Source organism: Schistocerca gregaria, chromosome 4, assembly GCF_023897955.1.
Source record: "Schistocerca gregaria isolate iqSchGreg1 chromosome 4, iqSchGreg1.2, whole genome shotgun sequence".
NCBI lineage: Eukaryota > Metazoa > Arthropoda > Insecta > Orthoptera > Acrididae > Schistocerca > Schistocerca gregaria.
This window is the reverse complement of record NC_064923.1, coordinates 45,155,666-45,175,640: the sequence shown is the minus strand read 5'-3', so window position 1 is coordinate 45,175,640 and position 19,975 is coordinate 45,155,666. Positions and strand designations below refer to the sequence as shown.

The window sequence follows — 19,975 nt, the reverse complement described above, 5'->3', positions numbered from 1 at the left end:
CTAGTAAGAGATGGATGGATGGATGGCAGAGACCGGAGCAGGTGAGTGCAACACCTAACTTTTAGATGGAGAAGATGATGATTTTGTACATTTCCTTGGTAGTTGTCTGTAACTGACACTTCATACATGTACCTCTGCATCAGGTATTTATAAATATTATATATTTTTGACTGGTTTTGCTACGCATGTATGTAACACTTGTTAACAAAGCTCTGCATTGATTGTATATTTACTACAGTTTTCAGACATCCTTTTCTCCTGATATCTTTTTGTGTCCATGACAACAAGTACAGGATAGTGATATTTGACCGAAACCGGTTATACAGTAAAAAATAAATTAAATGGCAGTTAAGGTGTTACATGACGTCACTTCTGCGGTTAAAGAGGATGTTTATTTCAACATTATCGGTGACCATACGTTCCGCTTCCTTCTGCACCTTCACAGTGAGTGTCGTTAGGACATTCCCGTCTTCTTGGAGGACAACTGCCGTCTTCACTGACCGGCAGTCCCAGTTTCGTAGTCTGATGAACATTCAGGCACATTATCGCATGTCGACACTTCATAACCCTATAGAAAAGTCGGAGACTGTTTGTAATAGCGATTGAAACGTAGCACTCGAGAAGCCAGCAGTTGACAGCAACGCAGGATCTAAACATCAAGGAGTGGACTTAGTTTAGTGATCATCATCTTCGTTTCCCTTCTATCCAACATCTGGTGGAGTTGAGGTATCAATAGTACTTCGCCACTTTGCTCAGTCTGTCCACCTTTCTTATTCTACAATTTGGTTCCTTAGCAGGTTTGTCCTCCTTACTTTAGTACGCCAGCCATTCTGAAGAAAATTATGGACCCATTCCTTGAGGAACTGAGGACCCAAGCTACAGCCGGTGAAAAGTTCTTAGAATGAGGCTGTAATGGCTAAGTTGACAGGATCTCCTAAGGTCGCCTGCTGGTGGTCAATGTTTTGTCTCCTATTGTGACAGTGACTGTGCACACCTAGTGTACTTTGTAACAGATATGGGAAAGAGTGGCGCCTGTTGACTGACTCCCGAGTGGAAACTCCCTCCGGTCACTTAACGCCTCCCCCTGTCGCACCCACGTCCTTGCTCCGCACTCCAGAACAGAAACACGTGTCGGAGGTGCGGCGGCGCGCGCTAAGTGTCTTACGCGGAGGCGTGTTTGCGGTTGCAGATGAGGCCGTGGGGGCGGGCGTGCGGCGGCCGCCTCCGCCTCCAGTAGCCGCGGCAGAATGCGGCTGCTGCTGCCGCCGTCGCCGCTGCTGCTGCTGCCGCTGCTGCTGCTGCTGCTGCCGGGACCCGCGCAGCGCGCCTCTGCCATCGACAGGTGTAAGTACGCACTCGTCTCTCTACACTTTGCGACGAATGCTGAAGACACTCACGGGTCCACAGGCTGTCAGATTCTTTCTTTTATACAGGGTGTTACAAAAAGGTACGGCCAAACTTTCAGGAAACATTCCTCACACACAAAGATGTTATGTGGAAATGTGTCCGGAAACGCTTAATTTCCATGTTAGAGCTCATTTTAGTTTCGTCGCACCTCCCACTGTACTTCCTCGATTCACCGCCAGTTGGCCCAATTGAAGGAAGTAATGTCAACTTCGGTGCTTGTGTTGACATGCAACTCATTGCTCTACAGTACTAGCATCGAGCACATCAGTACGTAGCATCAACAGGTTAGTGTTCATCACGAACGTGGTTTTGCAGTCAGTGCAATGTTTACAAATGCGGAGTTGGCAGATGCCCATTTGATGTATGGATTAGCACAGGGCAATAGCCGTGGCGCGGTACGTTTGTATCGAGACAGATTTCCAGAACGAAAGTGTCCCGACAGGAAGAGGTTCAAAGCAATTGATCGGCGTCTTAGGGAGCACGGAACATTTCAGCCTATGACTCGCGACTGGGGAAGACCTAGAACGACGAGGACACCTGCAATGGACGAGGCAATTCGTGCAGTTGACGATAACCCTAATGTCAGCGTCAGAGAGGTTGCTGCTGCACAAGGTAACGTTGACCACGTCACTGTATGGAGAGTGCTACGGGAGAACCAGTTGTTTCCGTACCATGGACAGTTTGTGCAGGCACTATCAGCAGCTGATTGGCCTCCACGGGTAAACTTCTGCGAATGGTTCATCCAACAATGTGTCAATCCTCATTTCAGTGCAAATGTTCTCTTTACGGATGAGACTTCATTCCAACGTGATCAAATTGTAAATTTTCACAATCAACATGTGTGGGCTGCCGAGAATCTGCACGCAATTGTGCAGTCACGTCATCAACACAGATTTTCTGCGAACGTTTGGGCAGGCATTGTTGGTGATGTCTTGATTGGGCCCCATGTTCTTCCACCTACGCTCAATGGAGCACGTTATCATGATTTCACACGGAATATTCTACCTGTGCTGCTAGAACATGTGCCTTTACAAGTACGACACAACATGTGGTTCGTGCACGATGGAGCTCCTGCACATTTCAGTTGAAGTGTTCGTACGCTACTCAACAACAGATTCGGTGACTGATTGATTGCTAGAGGCGGACCAATTCCATGGCCTTCACGCTCTCTTGACCTCAACCCTCTCGACTTTCATTTTGGGGGCATTTGAAAGCTCTTGCCTACGCAACCCCGGTACCAAATGTAGAGACTCTTCGTGCTCGTATTGTGGACAGCTGTGATACAATACGCCATCCTTCAGGGTTGCATAAGCCCATCAGGGATTCCATGCGACGGAGGGTGGATGCATGTATCCTCGCTAACAGAGGACATTTTGAACATTTCCTGTAGCAAAGTGTTTGAAGTCACTGTGGTACGTTCTGTTGCTGTGTGTTTGCATTCCATTATGAATGTGATTTGAAGACAAGTAATTAAATGAGCTCTAACATGGAAAGTAAGCGTTTCCGGACACATGTCCACATAACATATTTTCTTTCTTTGTTTGTGAGGAACGTTTCCTGAAAGTTTGGCCGTACCTTTTTGTAACACCCTGTATTCGAGGGGCATTCAATAGCTATTACACAAACCTTTTCTTTCCCCGAAAGCAGGTTGCTTTCATTCAGGGTTTCAATACACCATATTATTCCCTACCATTTTGGCTACAGAGCCCTGTTTTTCAACATAATCTCCGTTCAATGCGACGACCTTACGCCATCTTTCAGGGAGGGCCTGTAGGCCTGCATGGTACCACTCTACTATACGACGTCGGAACCAATGTCTTACAGTATCGCTAGATTCCTCATCATCCACGTGGTGCTTCCCACGCAGTGCATGCTTCATTCGGCTAAACAGGTGGTCCTTCGTTTCTCTTGATGGTCTTCTCTTAGGCGGTTAGGAACCCACCTGACACCCACCTTCGACTATAAAAGTTGGTGGTAGAGTGTGACACCGCTACCACCAGAGACGTCAAGTTGTGCAGCGAGGTGTCTGATTGTGATTCGTCGATCACCTCGAATGAGAGTGTCAGTACGGTCCAACAGTGCAGGAGACACAGCTGTGTGCGGCCGGACGGCACGTGGGAGATCGCAGAGGTTTCGGCAACCTCCTCGCTATGAAGACATCTTGCCCAACGACTCATCGTGGTTTTGTTCACTGCCAAAACTCCGTAGACATTCTGCAGGCGCCTACGAATATCTGCAGTTTCCTCAACGACAGTTCTTTGTTTGGAACGGAACTCCGTTACAGACGCCATTTTGAAGGCTAACTATAACGCTGCTGCCTATCACAACTTCATAAAACTGTAGGGACTTACGCGGGAATATTCCACAATGTCCCAGAAGTTTTTCATTCGAAATTGTTCGAGAAAAATTTGTGTTGCACTAATTATTGAACGCCCCTAGTGTACTGCTGAACTTTGCCGGCAGTTTAGGCCTGTGGTCATATTAAAATGCAATGGCATCGGTAAATGTTAATCTCGTGTGACTAGGGCCTCCCGTCGGGTAGACCGTTCGCCGGCTGCAAGCCTTTCGATTTGACTCGTCGATGGGGATGAAATGAGGATGATTAGGACAACACAACACCCAGTCCCTGAGCGAAGAAAATCTCCGACCCAGCCGGGAGGATTGACATTCTGTCACGCTAACCACGCAGCTACTGGGGACGGACAGTGGCAGCGGTGAAACGTGTCTTGTCATTTTAAAGTGTCAATCTTTCGAAACCGTGTAACTGTCTCCCATTGTGACGCACAAGTCTGAAATTTGGCTCAAAGGCGCCTACAACCTTCCTCTGTACCGGTACAAAAGCGTTGTGTCCTGTGACGCCACCCTAGCGCTCGGAAGCAGTTTAAACGTGTCCAAACATGCAAAATAAAGGCAAGAGCTTGGAAGTTAGTTTGATATGTGAGGTGGTTTTATGATGTCACAACGACACCACATTTCACCAAAATTCTACCCATAGCCGCCATGGAAAGGTCACGTTTACGCCTTGTTTTCGACGGTCCTGCGATGGAGGTTAGAACCGCGAGGCCCAGCGACGGAGTCACGCGGTGTTCTTATGACTGAGGAAAACGTTTCAGACACATAGTCAAGACGAAAAGGCGTCACATGGCCCCTTGCTGATTTGATTCCCACACATTATGCTGTCGAGTTATAGGACTACGACCTTGACAACCTCTGACACTACCGCCGGCCGATTCAAAGCTTAAGCGGATCGGTGGTCTGCATTCCGGCTGAACATGATTGCTCCCCTTTTGGACTGTAGCGCGACTGCTGTTTTTGCTTTAGTATATAGATTGGAACCACTAGAGACCGTTCAAAACCAGTCGACAAAATTTGAACGTGAACAGAAGCCGGAATGGATAATGATTTTTCAGTCGTCCTGTTTCGTTCTCTACAATAGCGTACACTGAGACACAAGTACATGTCAAAAAAACAGAAAAAGGTCCCTGTAACCCTCCACCCCTCTCCCTGTAATTCGTTAACACCCTCCGTGCCACCCACGCTCCATAATCTGTACAGAGAGAGACATTTCTGGACGCTCACGTGACAGGCAACGATTTAGAGTGGTGCTGATCTCAAGGTAGCTTGCTTGCATCGTCGTCACAGAACTAAACTGTCTTAGTCAAATTTTTTGATTGATGCTGCCACCATTCGACTGAAAATTTTTTATTTTATTTTTATGCAATCCAAACTTCAGCTTTAGACCATTTTCAAATACAAAAACTTACCTGTATTTTGTTGAAAAAGCCTAGGGCGAAATACGGATTGCATAACAATAAAATAAAAATTATTACAGTCCAATGACGTTAGCATCATTTTCTTTGCCGTGACTGTGGCTCCAGCCAAAATAAAAATTATCTCGTTCAGGTGAAGTACGGCAGAAATTGCAACACAGATCAGCAACAACTAACTGTAGTTTATTGAGAGACATCATACATCATTTAAAAGGTGCGAAGTGTGTGTGTGAGACAAAGTTACTTGCTCCGATACGTCCGTAAAAACTGGTCTGGTCCTGAATCCTCTGGATAATGACTGACACAATCAGTAGAATGTCCAGGTGAACTCTTCTGATCGGTGACTGGATAAGTCCGCATGCTGTCTTGAGGCACGATGAGGATACTGTAGAATTACTCGTGACTGTGGATACACTCCGAGTGCAGCCATGAATCAAGTTGTCAGCGTCTGGTTGATGGATGTTCGCTTGAAAACTAATGTTGTTACATAAGGCGGTGATGTGTGCACTTTCTATGGTGCGTGATAAAATGTGTCCTCATGTGCAAAGCTGTCTAGAGAGTGACCTATAAAGACTGGAAGAGAGCCGCTAATCATACAGGAAGCGAGGCACAATGAAGCTATTTTGGAAAATTTGTAAGAGTCAATGATGACATCATTAAAACAAAGACATTGGCGGTGTTCCTTCAAGCGTCTATGCCAGCGCCATTAGTAATGTCAATTTATTTTTTCTTCCATTGTCACGACAAAAGTAGTAGATAGACGACACCACTGAATGTTTGGATGTGTGGTTTAAGAAACTGAAGAGGAAAATTGTATTTTGTAATTCTCTGCTGTTAAGAAGAAGGCTTCTGTTATCAACCGGGTACGAATGAATTTCATCACAAGAACTCTACTCTTGAAACAGGAACTAAATCTTTACCTTTACAATACATGCTGTCATGAGCCAAAACATTATGCTTAATAACCTGTTTGTCCGTTTTTGGAACGAAATACGTCACTGATTCCACGTATCAGCGATCCCACAGTTTGTTGGTAGGCTTGTGGAGGTATGTGGCGTTCTACGTCTACGCACAGATCTTGTGATTCGCGTAAATAACAGGCTGCTGATGTGCGTACGCGGAGATAGAGGCCGATAGCGACTTAGATGGGTTCTATGGGGTTTATATCAGGTGAATTTGGTAGCCGAGACATCAACGTTAGTTCACTATAATACTCCTCAAACAACTGTAGCACGGTTCTGCCAATACAATTGTACTGCTGAAAGATGACATCACCGTCGGGCAGACATCAAGCATGAAGGGATGCAGGTGGTTAGCAGCTATCAGCCTGCCTTCGATTACTACCACAGCTCCCATGCAAGCGTGTTAGAATGTCTCCCATAGCATAATATTGTTCCCACCAGCCTTCGTCCGTGGCATGCTGCACGTTTCTAGTCGGCTTTCACCTCAATGTCGGCGTTTATGAGGGCGACCATCTCACTAATGTTCACTATTGGCAATTCATATAGCTACACCACGAAGATGAGATGCTACAGATGCGAAATTTAACCGACAGGAAGAAGATGCTGTGATGCAAATGATTAATTTTTCAGAGCATTCACACAAGCTTGGCGCCGGTGGCGACACATACAACGTGCTGACATGAGGAAAGTTTCCAACCGATTTCTCATACACAAACAGCAGTTAACCAGCGTTGCCTCCTAAAACGCTACTGTGATGCCTCGTGTAAGGAGGAGAAATGCGTAGCAAGACAACAACCATCTGCACGAACAGTTCCACGAGGTTTGCAGCTGCATGGACTATCAGCTCGGAGACCGTGGCTGCAGTTACCCTTGACGCTGCATCTCAGAGAGGAGCGCCAGTGATCGTGTACTCAACGACGTACCTGGGTGCACGAATGGCAAACGTCAATTTTTCTGGTGAATACAGGTTGTGTTTAAAGCAACATGATGGTCGCATCCGTGTTCGGTGACATTGCGGTGAACGCACATTGGAAGCGTGTATTCGTCATCGCCATACTGGCGTATCACTCGGCGTCATGGTTTGGGGTGGCATTGGTTCCACGTCTCGGTCACCTCTTGTTCGCATTGACGGCACTTTGAACAGTGCACGTTACATTTCAGATGTGTTACGACCCGTAGCTCTACCCTTCATTCGATCCCTGCGAAACCCTACATTCGATCAGGATAATGCACGACCACATGTTGTAGGTCCTGTACGGGCCTTTCTGGGTACAGAAAATGTTCGACTGCTGGCCTGGCCAGCACATTCTCCAGATCTCTCACCAATTGAAAACATCTGGTGAATGGTGGCCGAGCAACTGGCTCGTCACAATACGCCAGTCACTACTCTTGATGACATGTGGTATCGTGTTGAACCTGCATGGGCAGCTGTACCTGTACACGCCATCCAAGCTCTGTTTAACTCAATTCCGAGGCGTATCAAGGCCTTTATTACGGCCAGAGGTGGTTGCTCTGGGTACTGATTTCTCAGGGTCTATGCACTCAAATGGCGTGAAAATGTAATGCCAGTTCTAGTATAATATATTTGTCCAATGAAAACCCGTTTATCATCTGCATTTCTACTTAGTGTAGCAATTTTAATGGCCAGTAGTGTATACATACAGTGTGGTAAGAAAATTTATGCATCGCTTGTAGGGATATCGAAGGGCAGGTTGTACTGAGACATAAATGTTAGGAAAAAACTCGATACGTTGCGCAGTTTCCGATTTACTATCAAATATACATATACTGGAGCGCCAAAGAAACTGGTATGGGCATAGGTATTCAAATACAGAGGTATGTAAACAGGCAGAATAAGGCTCTGCGGTCGACAACGCCTATATAAGAAAACAAATGTCTGGCGCAGTTGTTAAATTGGTTACTTCTGCTAAAATGACGGATTATCAAGATTTAAATGAGTTTGAACGTGTCGTTAAAGTCGGCGCACGATGATGGGACACAGCATCTCCGAGCTGGTGATGAAATGGGGATTTTCCCATACGACTGTACGAGTGTACCGTGAATATCGGGAACCCGGTAAAACATCAAGCCTTCGACATCGCTGAGGCATACTGCAAGAATAGGATCAACAGCGTCTGAAGAGAATCGTTCACCGTGACAGAAGTGCAAGTTTTCCGCAAATTGCTGCTGATTGCAGTATTGGTCCATCAACAAATGTCAGTGGGCGAACCATTCAACGAAACATCGTCGATATGGCCCTATGGAACCAAATACCCACTCGTGTACCCTTTATGACTGCACGACACAAAGCGTAACGCCTCACCTGGGCCCGTCAGAATCAACATTGGACTGTTGATAGCTGGAAACACGTTGCCTGGTCGGACGAGTCTTGTTTCATATTGTATCGAGTGGTTGGACGCGTATGGGGATGTAGACTACCTCATGAATCCATGCACCCTGCATGGCAGCAGGCGACTGTTCAAGCTGGTGGAGGCTCTGTAATGGTGTGATGCGTGTGCAGTTGGAGTGACATAGGACCCCCGACACGGCTAGATACGAAACTGAAAGGTGAAATGTACGTAAGCACCCTGTGTGATCACCTGCATCCATTCACGTCCATTGTGCATTCCGACGTTCCGACGGACTTGGGAAATTCCAACAGGACAATGCGATACCCCACACGTCAAGAATTGCTACAGAGGCACTCCAGGGAGACTCTTCTAGCCACCAATTTCCCCAGACATGAACATTATTGAGCATATCTGGGATTCCTCGCGTTGTGCTGTTCAATAGAGGTCTCCACCCTTACGGATTTATGGCTTGCAGAGTTCTTCATGGTGTCAATTACTTCCAGTACTACTCCAGCTATTAGTCTAGTACATACCACGTCGTGTTTCGGCACTTCTGCGGGTTCGCGGGTGCCCTACACGACATTAGGCTGGTGTACTAGTGTACCAGTTTCTTTGGCTCTTCAGTGTAAATATCACATGGCCCGAGATCACTGTCACTGTAGCATCAAATGGTGCTGGCTCTGCAACATGAGGCAGTTAAACGAGAAAAGACAGTGCGTGTCAATCAGTGAGCAGTTATGGATCTCGGCAATGACATCCTTCATTGTAACATGGCTGGGGACAGAGTTTGGATTACTTCACACAGGGAAGAATCATCGAGAAACTAGAAGAAAGACGAAGCGTGAAGAGGGAAGCCTAGGAGTTTCCTGTGGTTTCAACATTGTTTCATGTGTCTGAGGGTTGTCTAACCCGAAGGCGAAGCAGCCCGAAGGAGAGGAGGTGGTCGACCATGGTGAACTATATCAGCGGATGTCTGCTGTACTGTGGAACAGACAAGAAGGGACCCACATCGAACAGAGGGTGCAATTGCAATGACATTTAACAAGGCTGCAAGGGATGCAGTCTGCCGCTTGACAGTGGACAGTAGATAGGTGACTACATGGGGGCGGTCTCATTGCCCGACGAGCAATACATTGTCTTCCGCGGCACTCAAGTATCGGCGTCAGTATCTGCAATGGTGCCAAAAGATTAGGGTTTGGATCAATGATGGGTGGGGTCGCGTGCTCCTCTTAGATGAGAAGACCAATTCTAACGACCTCGCTGTTGATGGAACGCTAAACACTAGTCTCTTCTTCCTCCTGAACTACTGTTGTATAAAGAGAATGTGTCAGCAGCTAGAAGAGTGCAACTATTGTGTGACTCTTGATACAAAAATCATGACTCTCAAATTAAGTGCTACAGTGACATGTCCACAATGAATTTGTTCTGAAACAGTACAAAACACTTATGGGTAAAACAATGTAGTAAGCTGCCAGTCCAGTAATAGTTCATACTTCCCCTTAGGCGTAAAAGAGGCGATTTTATTGGTGACACAGAAGTAACTACCCAAGTACCATTTTAGGGATGAAGAGGACAATGTTTTAACAAAATTACAATTAATGTTATTGATTCTGAACTTAATTATTGTAGCATGTTTATCCACTGATTTCACAGTTTATGACACATTAGCACAAAAAATCATACTAAAATTGGTGTGTTTTTCTTATATATTCAATTTATCACTTCACTCAAACTACATATTTCCGTAAATGTACCAAATATTGTATGCAAAACATAACATGATCAAAGACAATGATGGGTAAGCTTCCATAGGGAAGTTCAATCTCATGAATATTTAGTCTTTGCATTAAAATAAAATTATTCATGAAAATACTTAAAGATATTGAGTAATTAACATGTATGGTCACTTATTGTGATATGGAGCTCAACCTACCGATCTCTGATCGTGAAAGAAATCGATCATTGCAGCAAAATAAAATTTACTGTATTATTTATCGAAGTACTAAACACATGTCTCACTACTCTCATAATTTAATTGTTTTGTAACAGTAAAAAATACATCTACATCTACATCTACATGACTACTCTGCAATTCACATTTAAGTGCTTGGCAGAGGGTTCATCGAACCACAATCATACTATCTCTCTACTATTCCACTCCCGAACAGCGAGCGGGAAAAACGAACACCTAAACCTTTCTGTTCGAGCTCTGATTTCTCTTATTTTATTTTGATGATCATTCCTACCTATGTAGGTTGGGCTCAACAAAATATTTTCGCATTCGGAAGAGAAAGTTGGTGACTGAAATTTCGTAAAAAGGTCTCGCCGCGACGAAAAACGTCTATGCTGTAATGACTTCCATCCCAACTCGTGTATCATATCTGCCACACTCTCTCCCCTATAACGCGATAATACAAAACGAGCTGCCCTTCTTTGCACCCTCTCGATGTCCTCCGTCAATCCCACCTGGTAAGGATCCCACACCGCGCAGCAATATTCTAACAGAGGACGAACGAGTGTAGTGTAAGCTGTCTCTTTAGTGGACTTGTTGCATCTTCTAAGTGTCCTGCCAATGAAACGCAACCTTTGGCTCGCCTTCCCGACAATATTATCTATGTGGTCCTTCCAACTGAAGTAGTTTGTAATTTTAACACCCAGGTACTTAGTTGAATTGACAGCCTTGAGAATTGTACTATTAATCGAGTAATCGAATTCCAACGGATTTCTTTTGGAACTCATGTGGATCATCTCACACTTTTCGTTATTTAGCGTCAACTGCCACCTGACACACCATACAGCAATCTTTTCTAAATCGCTTTTCAGCTGATACTGGTCTTCGGATGACCTTACTAGACGGTAAATTACAGCATCATCTGCGAACAACCTAAGAGAACTGCTCAGATTGTCACACAGGTCATTTATATAGATCAGGAACAGTAGAGGTCCCAGGACGCTTCCCTGGGGAACACCTGATATCACTTCAGTTTTACTCGATGATTTGCCGTGTATTACTACGAACTGCGACCTTCCTGACAGGAAATCACGAATCCAGTCGCACAACTGAGACGATACCCCATAGCTCCGCAGCTTGATTAGAAGTCGCTTGTGAGGAACGGTGTCAAAAGCTTTCCGGAAATCTAGAAATACGGAATCAACTTGAGATCCCCTGTCGATAGTGGCCATTACTTCGTGCGAATAAAGAGCTAGCTGCGTTGCACAAGAGCGATGTTTTCTGAAGCCATGCTGATTACGTGTCAATAGATCGTTCCCTTCGAGGTGATTCATAATGTTTGAATACAGTATATGCTCCAAAACCCTACTGCAAACCGACGTCAATGATATATGTCTTGCAAATTGGCCATATTAATCTAACTTAAATGTGAAGTTGCACTAACTGATGAGAATAGTTTACTCTTTGCACCTCACTTTGAGGAAACCCAAAATTTACTATATAATTCATCACTGATCTAACTTGCAGCATGAAGTTCACTTGTCAACAAGAACAGTTCGATCTTTCTAATACTAGAAAAATCAAAAATATGTCTGTATTGTTTGTGAAAACACACATGTCCTGCTATTAGCACTACTTATCACTGAAGTATGCTTGTCAAAAATTAACTTAAACTGGACAAAGTGGACACTAAATAACACTGTGATGTAATAGCATACTGAAAATTATTAATACACATACATATTTGTAAGACATTGAACTACCAACTTTCAACTACATACCAAAGTCGCCCAAATTTTGTAGTGAATCCATGCTAGGTTATTAACTCCATCCAGTAGTACAAAAGGATTTGTTATCTTCTGCTAATAATTCAAACTCACTCCATTGCACAGATGGGACTACACGTTACTTCACCTCATACACTACCATGTTACAGCAAAATTGTAACAAATTACCACCTATATTGATATTTTACAGCAAAATTGTAACAAATTGCCCACACACCGCTATGTTGCAGCTAAATTGTAACTAATTAGCCCCCAAGTCACCATCGTTACACAAAATTCTAACAAATGGCGCCATGCCTCAAAAAATGGTAACAGTATATGTGTCATAATCAGGCACTGGGTATGAGCTACTGGATCTCAAATAAGTGCACGTGCATTTATGCTGACTAGAAAAATGTGACATGAATGCAGATTGTTTATCATGGTGCTACTTCCTGGCTGCGAGTTTACTGATAGTCGGCTAAAATATAAGTATATATACTCTCTTTCTTCTTCTATGGGAAATTCTGTCGTATCATATCAATACCCAGTAATAGAACTAATCCTATGCAGAAGAGTCCATATGTTTATTTATTCATTCAGAATGTATCCAAAGATTCAAGTACCGGAAGCATTTATGTGTCATCACCGCTCCAACTGAAATCCATAACGAGATCACACACTTCCGCTACTGAAAATGTTAAGATAGAAGTGAGAATCTCACTTCATTGTGTAGGTGAGACGAACAGCTGGTTTGCAGACAGTCTTAGTGTAACACGACTGTTGGCTGATAGACTGATATTTGCCTTAGCGAAATCGATTAAGTCGTAACACAGAAGCGCAACAATAAAAAACCTTCCTCAAAACTTGGTATTCATTTTACTTAAGGTCTGTTGCACTTAAACAGGTTGACTTTAGCCTTGGTTCAGATTTGTCGATGATCACTTCATAAAGTCAACCAGATGCGTTTCTTTTGCCAGCCTGCTTACCTATACAGCAAATACTGGGTGACAACTGTAAGCAACATGGCCAGCGTATCCAGAAGTCTGTCTGGAGAAGCTATGACAGAGACACTAAGAGGATTCCTACTAGAGTCCACGTTTTCCTAGAGTTCTGCCTTCGTTTAGTATGCGCAGTTTCACAGTGACTCATGTTTCTGAGTGAATCACGGAACTCCCTTGCATTATGGATGAAAATTTGCTTTTTTTTCTATCTCCATGCGTAATTATTACCAAAAAAGAGTATTAACAGTTAGAGGTTTGACTTATGCCATCCCAGGATTGGCCATCTCTCAAGTGTTTGCAAGTTTTTTTTAGTATTTACTTAAGACATATAAGCGGATATATTTTCTCGCATCATCAATAATAATAGGTTTGTGCATAAAAGCATGGGCCATGCTGATGTCTGTGGTTGTGTCTGCAAAAATTATTTTGTTGTTAAAAGTTAAAGGACAATGTAAATTTCATGTTCCTAGTCAATATTTGCATTACAAGTGATCGATAATCACGTTACTTTTGTTTAAGTAATTGTTATTACCCTTCCAGAAATAACGCCTTGAACGGGCAGTGTTTTGGTGACTGTCATTGCGTTGTTTACGACTGTGAGTGCTAAAGATGGTGACAATCAACCTTCAAATTTTACAATACCGTTCCCTGTACATAATGTTGCTGTCCTAAGAGCATCTGCCTTACGTCTGAGACATTCCAGTTTCGATTACATTCTTTCTGGCCTCCTGCATCCTCTCGGTTTAACTTATTGAGCTACCCACCTTTTCCTCAGTAAACCTAAAGATCTTCTGCCCTCTGGATCATAAAAAGCTTTAATTTAGGTTTTCTCTCGTCTTTCACTCTTGTAACCTTCTCCTTCCAGTTGTTCGTGTGTTGCTTAATCTGTTCATCTATGCTTTTTATTCTGATGCCGGTATTCTTCCTCATGTCCCTATAGCGTGCCCAATTACTCCCATTTGTTGGTTCCTCTTTCTTACAGTCCATGAATAAATTCCATATGTCATGGGTTGTTAACAACGTTGTTTTGTTGGACCAAAGTTTTTTCATACTTTAGTTATGAGGTTTGACAGTGTTCCATTAATGTAATTAAATCTTCCAATTTTATTTTGTATTTCCATTTCTGTCATGAGTGAGAGAGTATTTCCTAAGAAGCTGAAACAGTTCAGTCTCTCTATTTTCGGATCATTTATCATTATATTGCTGGGATATGGCTACTGGTCCCTGAAAGCAATGACTGTATTCTTTGAAGACGCTGATAGATTATATATCTTAGGTGTTGTGGATAAAATGTGAGCAATGGTTTGGAATGTGTTATCCCTATCAGCAATTAACAGAGAGTAATGTAGACAAAATTTTTTCATTGAAGTCGTAAATATAAGTACTGATCAAGAGCGACAGCAAAGTGCCTTCAGATTGATCACTGTCCGTGTTGCAGCGCAATGCTTGGCGCCCCTGGGTATGGAGTCCGGTGCCATTGCAGACGAAGACATATCGGCCAGCTCCTCCTTTGACAGTGGAAACGTCGGACCGCAAAATGGGAGGTAAGTCATCCAAAAGGTAGAGCTCTTGCGTCTTTAAACTAATGTCATATTCAGCTCTATGGCAGAGACATTGTCCACTACATTTTCGAGTTTGGTACGTGTGACCGCCTATTTCACTTTCTGACTGTAATACATTTTCTGCAAGAATTCACAGCTATCATGTCAACTATTACCATTTTTAACTTCTTCATTTGTGTACTGTTAAAACAAATTTTAATAGAGTGTGTGACATTCACATCGAAACAGTCATGTCACATTCTCCTCCACTATTCCTATTTACCTGGTAATTTCTTAAACAACAAGTCGTCTCTATTTTGTTTGATTACGTTATGAAATGGTTTTCTTTAGGATAGGACGATGATGCTATGATAACTTATTATTGATAATGTTATGTTTGGATAACACTTTTACTTTCTTTTATCGTAAGAAAACCAACAGTGGGACGGTGTAACATTTACTGTTCGCCTGCCTCTCTACCACGACTTACAACAAACTTTTCTCACAGAAAATTAAACTCGTCAAAGTTTCAGAATGTGATAAATTAGTCTAATAATGAAGATTCCATATGAATCAATAATTAGGCATCTAATGTGCCATGATACGCATGCAGACGAGCCCAAATTCCAAAATCTGGGAAACTCGCTACTTGTGGCTGCAACTTACGACGGCTGACACGCTGCTATTGCTAACTCACATGATCTATGCAAACAAAAACGATAATAACCAAATGTTGTTGCAAGTCAAGATGGCATTCAGTCACTGAGCACAGTGGTGTGCTGCATGACTAACATTACATCACGATACTTGAAACCAAACGAACGAATTAACTCACAAAAAATTTTCAAAAGGTAACCAATATTTCCGACCTATAAGAGAAGTGTATCTCTGGGCAAGCTGGCCCATTCAGCAATCAAATGACATCGAAAAGTGCAAATGTTAGTACAGTAAGAGTACATGCCAGCAATCAATGAATGACATCACCAAGCTATTATCTATTATATAGTCATCTTCATCATGTCACATGCCACGCCCCCTATCAATAATGTGACCTTTCCACATCCCCTCCCTTTTTTTCCCACCCGCGCCACCGCACGAAGGTCCCCTATCGTATCCCATTACTTTGCAGCTGGTTAAAATGACAGTCAATCGCAATGCAGACCCGAAACTGCAATTTCCACTAGACTTAAATGCATTCCACCAACTGAATTACTTTCGGCATAGTCGAAATTATTTAAACAGAAAATTACGCAAACCGTGTGACTTGCATTTTACGCCGAAAATACACATTAAACAGCACTAGTGAATATGACATTATGATATTTTTATCGTACATGGCATAAGGCACAACAGACGAGCAGTTTAATTATTTTATACATCTGTATTGTTCAGTTGCGAATACATTAAAATTGTTTCAAAACAGTTGTAGTCGCCACAGTGGCAGTTTCTTCGGACATGCATGCATGTCTGAAAGGGCATTGCAACGTACTCGTGAACAATACAGGCACTGCAATATCATATGTTAGTTTCTGCCTACAGCGCCTGGACAAATGTCAACAATACAAAAAAATTCAATACTTACATCAACTATCACAATGTTATTCACCTTACAGACACACACAAACACACACACACACACACACACACACACACACACACACACGCTTAAAACATGATTGTGAGCTCTCAGACTAAGTACTCGAAACCTGTTACCATGATTAAGTAGGTATAAAATAAGTGAGGATAAAAATAACATCCTCAAAGGTAATTTTGAAGCCTGCTATTGGTGTGAGATATATTGGAACTTGATATTAAATATTTCCACGTCTGAATTGTTCTGTGACGGTTGTCAAGTGTTGCAGTAGTATTTCCACATCTCAACTACGTAAAAAGTGTTGTCATTTCAGTCTGAGAAATGTTATTATTGGATACATAGAACGGACTGACATCATATAGCAGTCTTGAATGTTTTTCAGTAATTCTTCGCTTTAGCAAGCGCTATTTTAGGGATATAAAGGTAAGGCGCCGTGTTCTACACTCGAAAATATAATCATATTTGATTATTGGAATACGTTCCAACTAGTCAGAAAAAATCTCTAATTGCTTAGTCAATGTCATGTTTGCACTTGCTTATGACTGCCGATGTACATTGATGTAATATACAAGCTTGTCATAATTCACTGAGACATGCTACATGCGTGTGTAGGGTTAATGACCGTCATTATGCCAATTGATGATTTCCCCATCCACTACTACCTGAGGGGAATAGTGCCAAGTGTGTAATGAGAGTCAACATCTTAATGATCATCATTCGCTAACCTAATAGTATCTGTGGCAGTCACCACCACTTCGCTCTAAGATGAAGATGTGATTGCCAGAACTAGTCAGAAGTCTTCCAAACTGCTGGGGACTATTCAGAAATTTCTGTGTGATGTAAGGGAGACCTTCCTAAGATGTGTACACATGCCTGCCCAGAGTATCCTTGTCAACTGACCACCGCCCCCCCCCCCCAACCAACCCCACTCCACCCCCCTACACACACACCCTGTATACTGGGCATCAATGTCCCCACACTAGTATCAACCACTCATTTGGGGTGGTGATAGTTACCATGAGTTGAGTCACTTTTTACACTGCGTAATGATATTTCATCGAAAGGTCATGTGGTTTTTATTATGTGTCATTATGAATGACCATTGTCAGCATAAGATGGCAAATATTTTGTGCTGTAAGATAAAATTAATACCCTAGCGTTAAGCTGCTATAATATTTGATACTGGTTTTAGAGATGCATATTTGACAAACTTATTCGTGGGAATTCCCTAATTTTGTTTTGGTAATTCTCGTTGACAAGTGCACTGTAACCTGTAACTTATATGAGCAATAGTTCTCATGTAAGATCTACATCTACATCTACATCCATACTCTGCAAGCCACCTGAAGGTGTGTGGCGGAGGGAACCCTGAGAACCTCTATCGGTTCTCTCTTCTATTCCAGTCTCGTATTGTTCGTGGAAAGAAGGATTGTCGGTATGCCTCTGTGTGGGCTCTAATCTCTCTGATCCTCATGGTCTCTTCGCGAGATATACGTAGGAGTGAGCAATGTACTGCTTGACTCTTCGGTGAAAGTATATTCTCGAAACTTTAACAAAAGCGCGTACCGAGCTACTGAGCGTCTCTCCTGCAGATTTTTCCACTGGAGTTTATCTATCATCTCCGTAACGCTTTCGAGATTACTAAATGACCCTGTAACGAAGCGCGCTGCTCTCCGTTGGATCTCCTCTATCTCTTCTATCAACCCTATCTGGTACGGGTCCCACACTGCTGAGCAGTTTTCAAGCCATGGTGCGAACAAGCGTGCTGTAACCTACTTCCTTTGTTTTCGGATTGCATTTTCTTAGGATTCTTCCAATGAATCTCACTCTGGCATCTGCTTTACCGACGATCAACTTTATATGATCATTCCTTTTTAAATCACTCGTAATGAGTACTCCCAGATAATTTTTGGAATTAACTGCTTCCAGTTACTGACCTGCTACTTTGTAGCTAAATGATGAGGCATCTATCTTTCTATGTATTCGCAGCACATTACACTTGTCTACATTGAGATTCAATAGCCATTCCCTGCACCATGCGTCAATTCGCTGGAGATCCTCCTGCATTTCACTACAATATTCCATTGTTACAACCTCTCGATAACAGCATCATCTGCAAAAAGCCTCAGTGAACTTCCGATGTCATCCACCATGTAATTTATGTATATTGTGAATAGCAAAGGTCCTATGACACTCCGTAGGGTTATAGAAACAATGTTACATGTATTTAATATGTGGAGCTAAAATCAAACTATGCTCTTCTAGTAAGTTACAGTTTATTTCAGTAGCCTCAATAAGTGACCTCCATGTATTTCAGTAAGTTATACGCACGCTTTGGTTGTGAAAATACTGAAGCTGAAAGTCCATTCTGCTTATAAAGGGTAGTACAGCAATCAAACTTTGGTCGTTGAAAACTGATGCTTTATCACTAAGTTTTATAACTATTGCTAAAACGCAAGCCATGTGATGTCTTGAATTTTATAGAACAATTAATATGCGACGGTAGTACCACGTGTATTTATGATCGAAATATTAGTCATTTTCAAAATAACACGATTCAAATATGTCTGCTTGGTGTCCTTCACGGTGGTATCCTTCAATAAAATCTTCTCTGTTTACAAGCCTCCACCATCATTATCAGGAGGTAAACTCACTGACTGTCAGAGTTGGGATGATGTTCCACTCTTCCAGATCCAGTAGCAGTCTCCGGGGCCTTCCAGAGAGGACTAGAGTGTTGCATTCACAGCACATGCAGCAACTCTGGCCCGCTGTTGCACCAAGTGATGTCAGGTGGCATGAGGGCACAGCGTCATGTTTGAAACTGCCACTCCCGCCTCCGTACAATTGCAAACACTCACCTTTGCTTTTGCTCGATAACCAAAGCCCGCCCCCATGCTCTACTGTGGACCCCTGGTGTCTGCTAAAAATGCTGGTGTTTATTCTAGTTTTGGCCACCTCCCTTATAACAGAGGAGTGACATGATATTGCTTGAGCCAAGACTCGCGTCATTTCAAGTTTTATTTTACGTCCATACTATGGTGCGACTAATATTCTTCATAATTCTGTCCGCAGCACCAGTTCAAAAGTGGTGGGTTACTACAGAAAACTGAAGAATTACCTCTGCATTCCAGCAGCGTTGTGAAAATGATAACGAATAGGGTAGCTGCAGTTTTTCTAACTGGACACTCGCGTGTTATGTTCTCACCATAGAGGAGAGATATGTATCCTCAGACTCATTCGTATTAGCATGCTATCAGTAAAATCCTCTCGGTTTACGAACCATGTCGCTTTGGATAATTTTGTATTGCTTCAAAGTTATAATTTTCGTCTACAGTCAAAGATCTGTAGTTATACGTGTGTTTTGTACCAGATACATGATGAATAATTTTATTTTGATAATAATGATTTAACTTTCAAGATATCGACATTTCATGTCTCTCTTGTTGCATTGTTATTTTCGATTATGTTTTATCTCTGCCATTTTACACCACCACTTTTTTTTGGGTTTTGTTTTGTGTTTATATCTTATGCTCAGAGCATTACAAAACTAGATTGGTTTATTATGAAATATGCTATTATGTGACGCACCACAGTAAATATCTTATCAAAGCACCTCATTCCTTCCTTCC

General features: G+C 42.7%; 1 protein-coding gene across 2 annotated transcripts in view; it reads left to right on the top strand.

Annotated features, from left to right (window-relative positions):
• Positions 1–19,975, top strand: part of LOC126267248 (discoidin domain-containing receptor 2-like) — a 336,625-nt gene that overhangs the window by 191,947 nt on the left and 124,703 nt on the right. For both annotated transcript variants that reach the window (XR_007548969.1, XM_049972257.1), the window contains exons 3-4: positions 1,190–1,344; positions 14,650–14,755. Coding sequence is in view for 1 of the 2 variants with exons in the window: in XM_049972257.1 (XP_049828214.1) it covers positions 1,248–1,344; positions 14,650–14,755 (203 nt within the window). In the remaining variant the exon portion in view is untranslated. The remainder of the gene's footprint in view (positions 1–1,189; positions 1,345–14,649; positions 14,756–19,975) is intronic.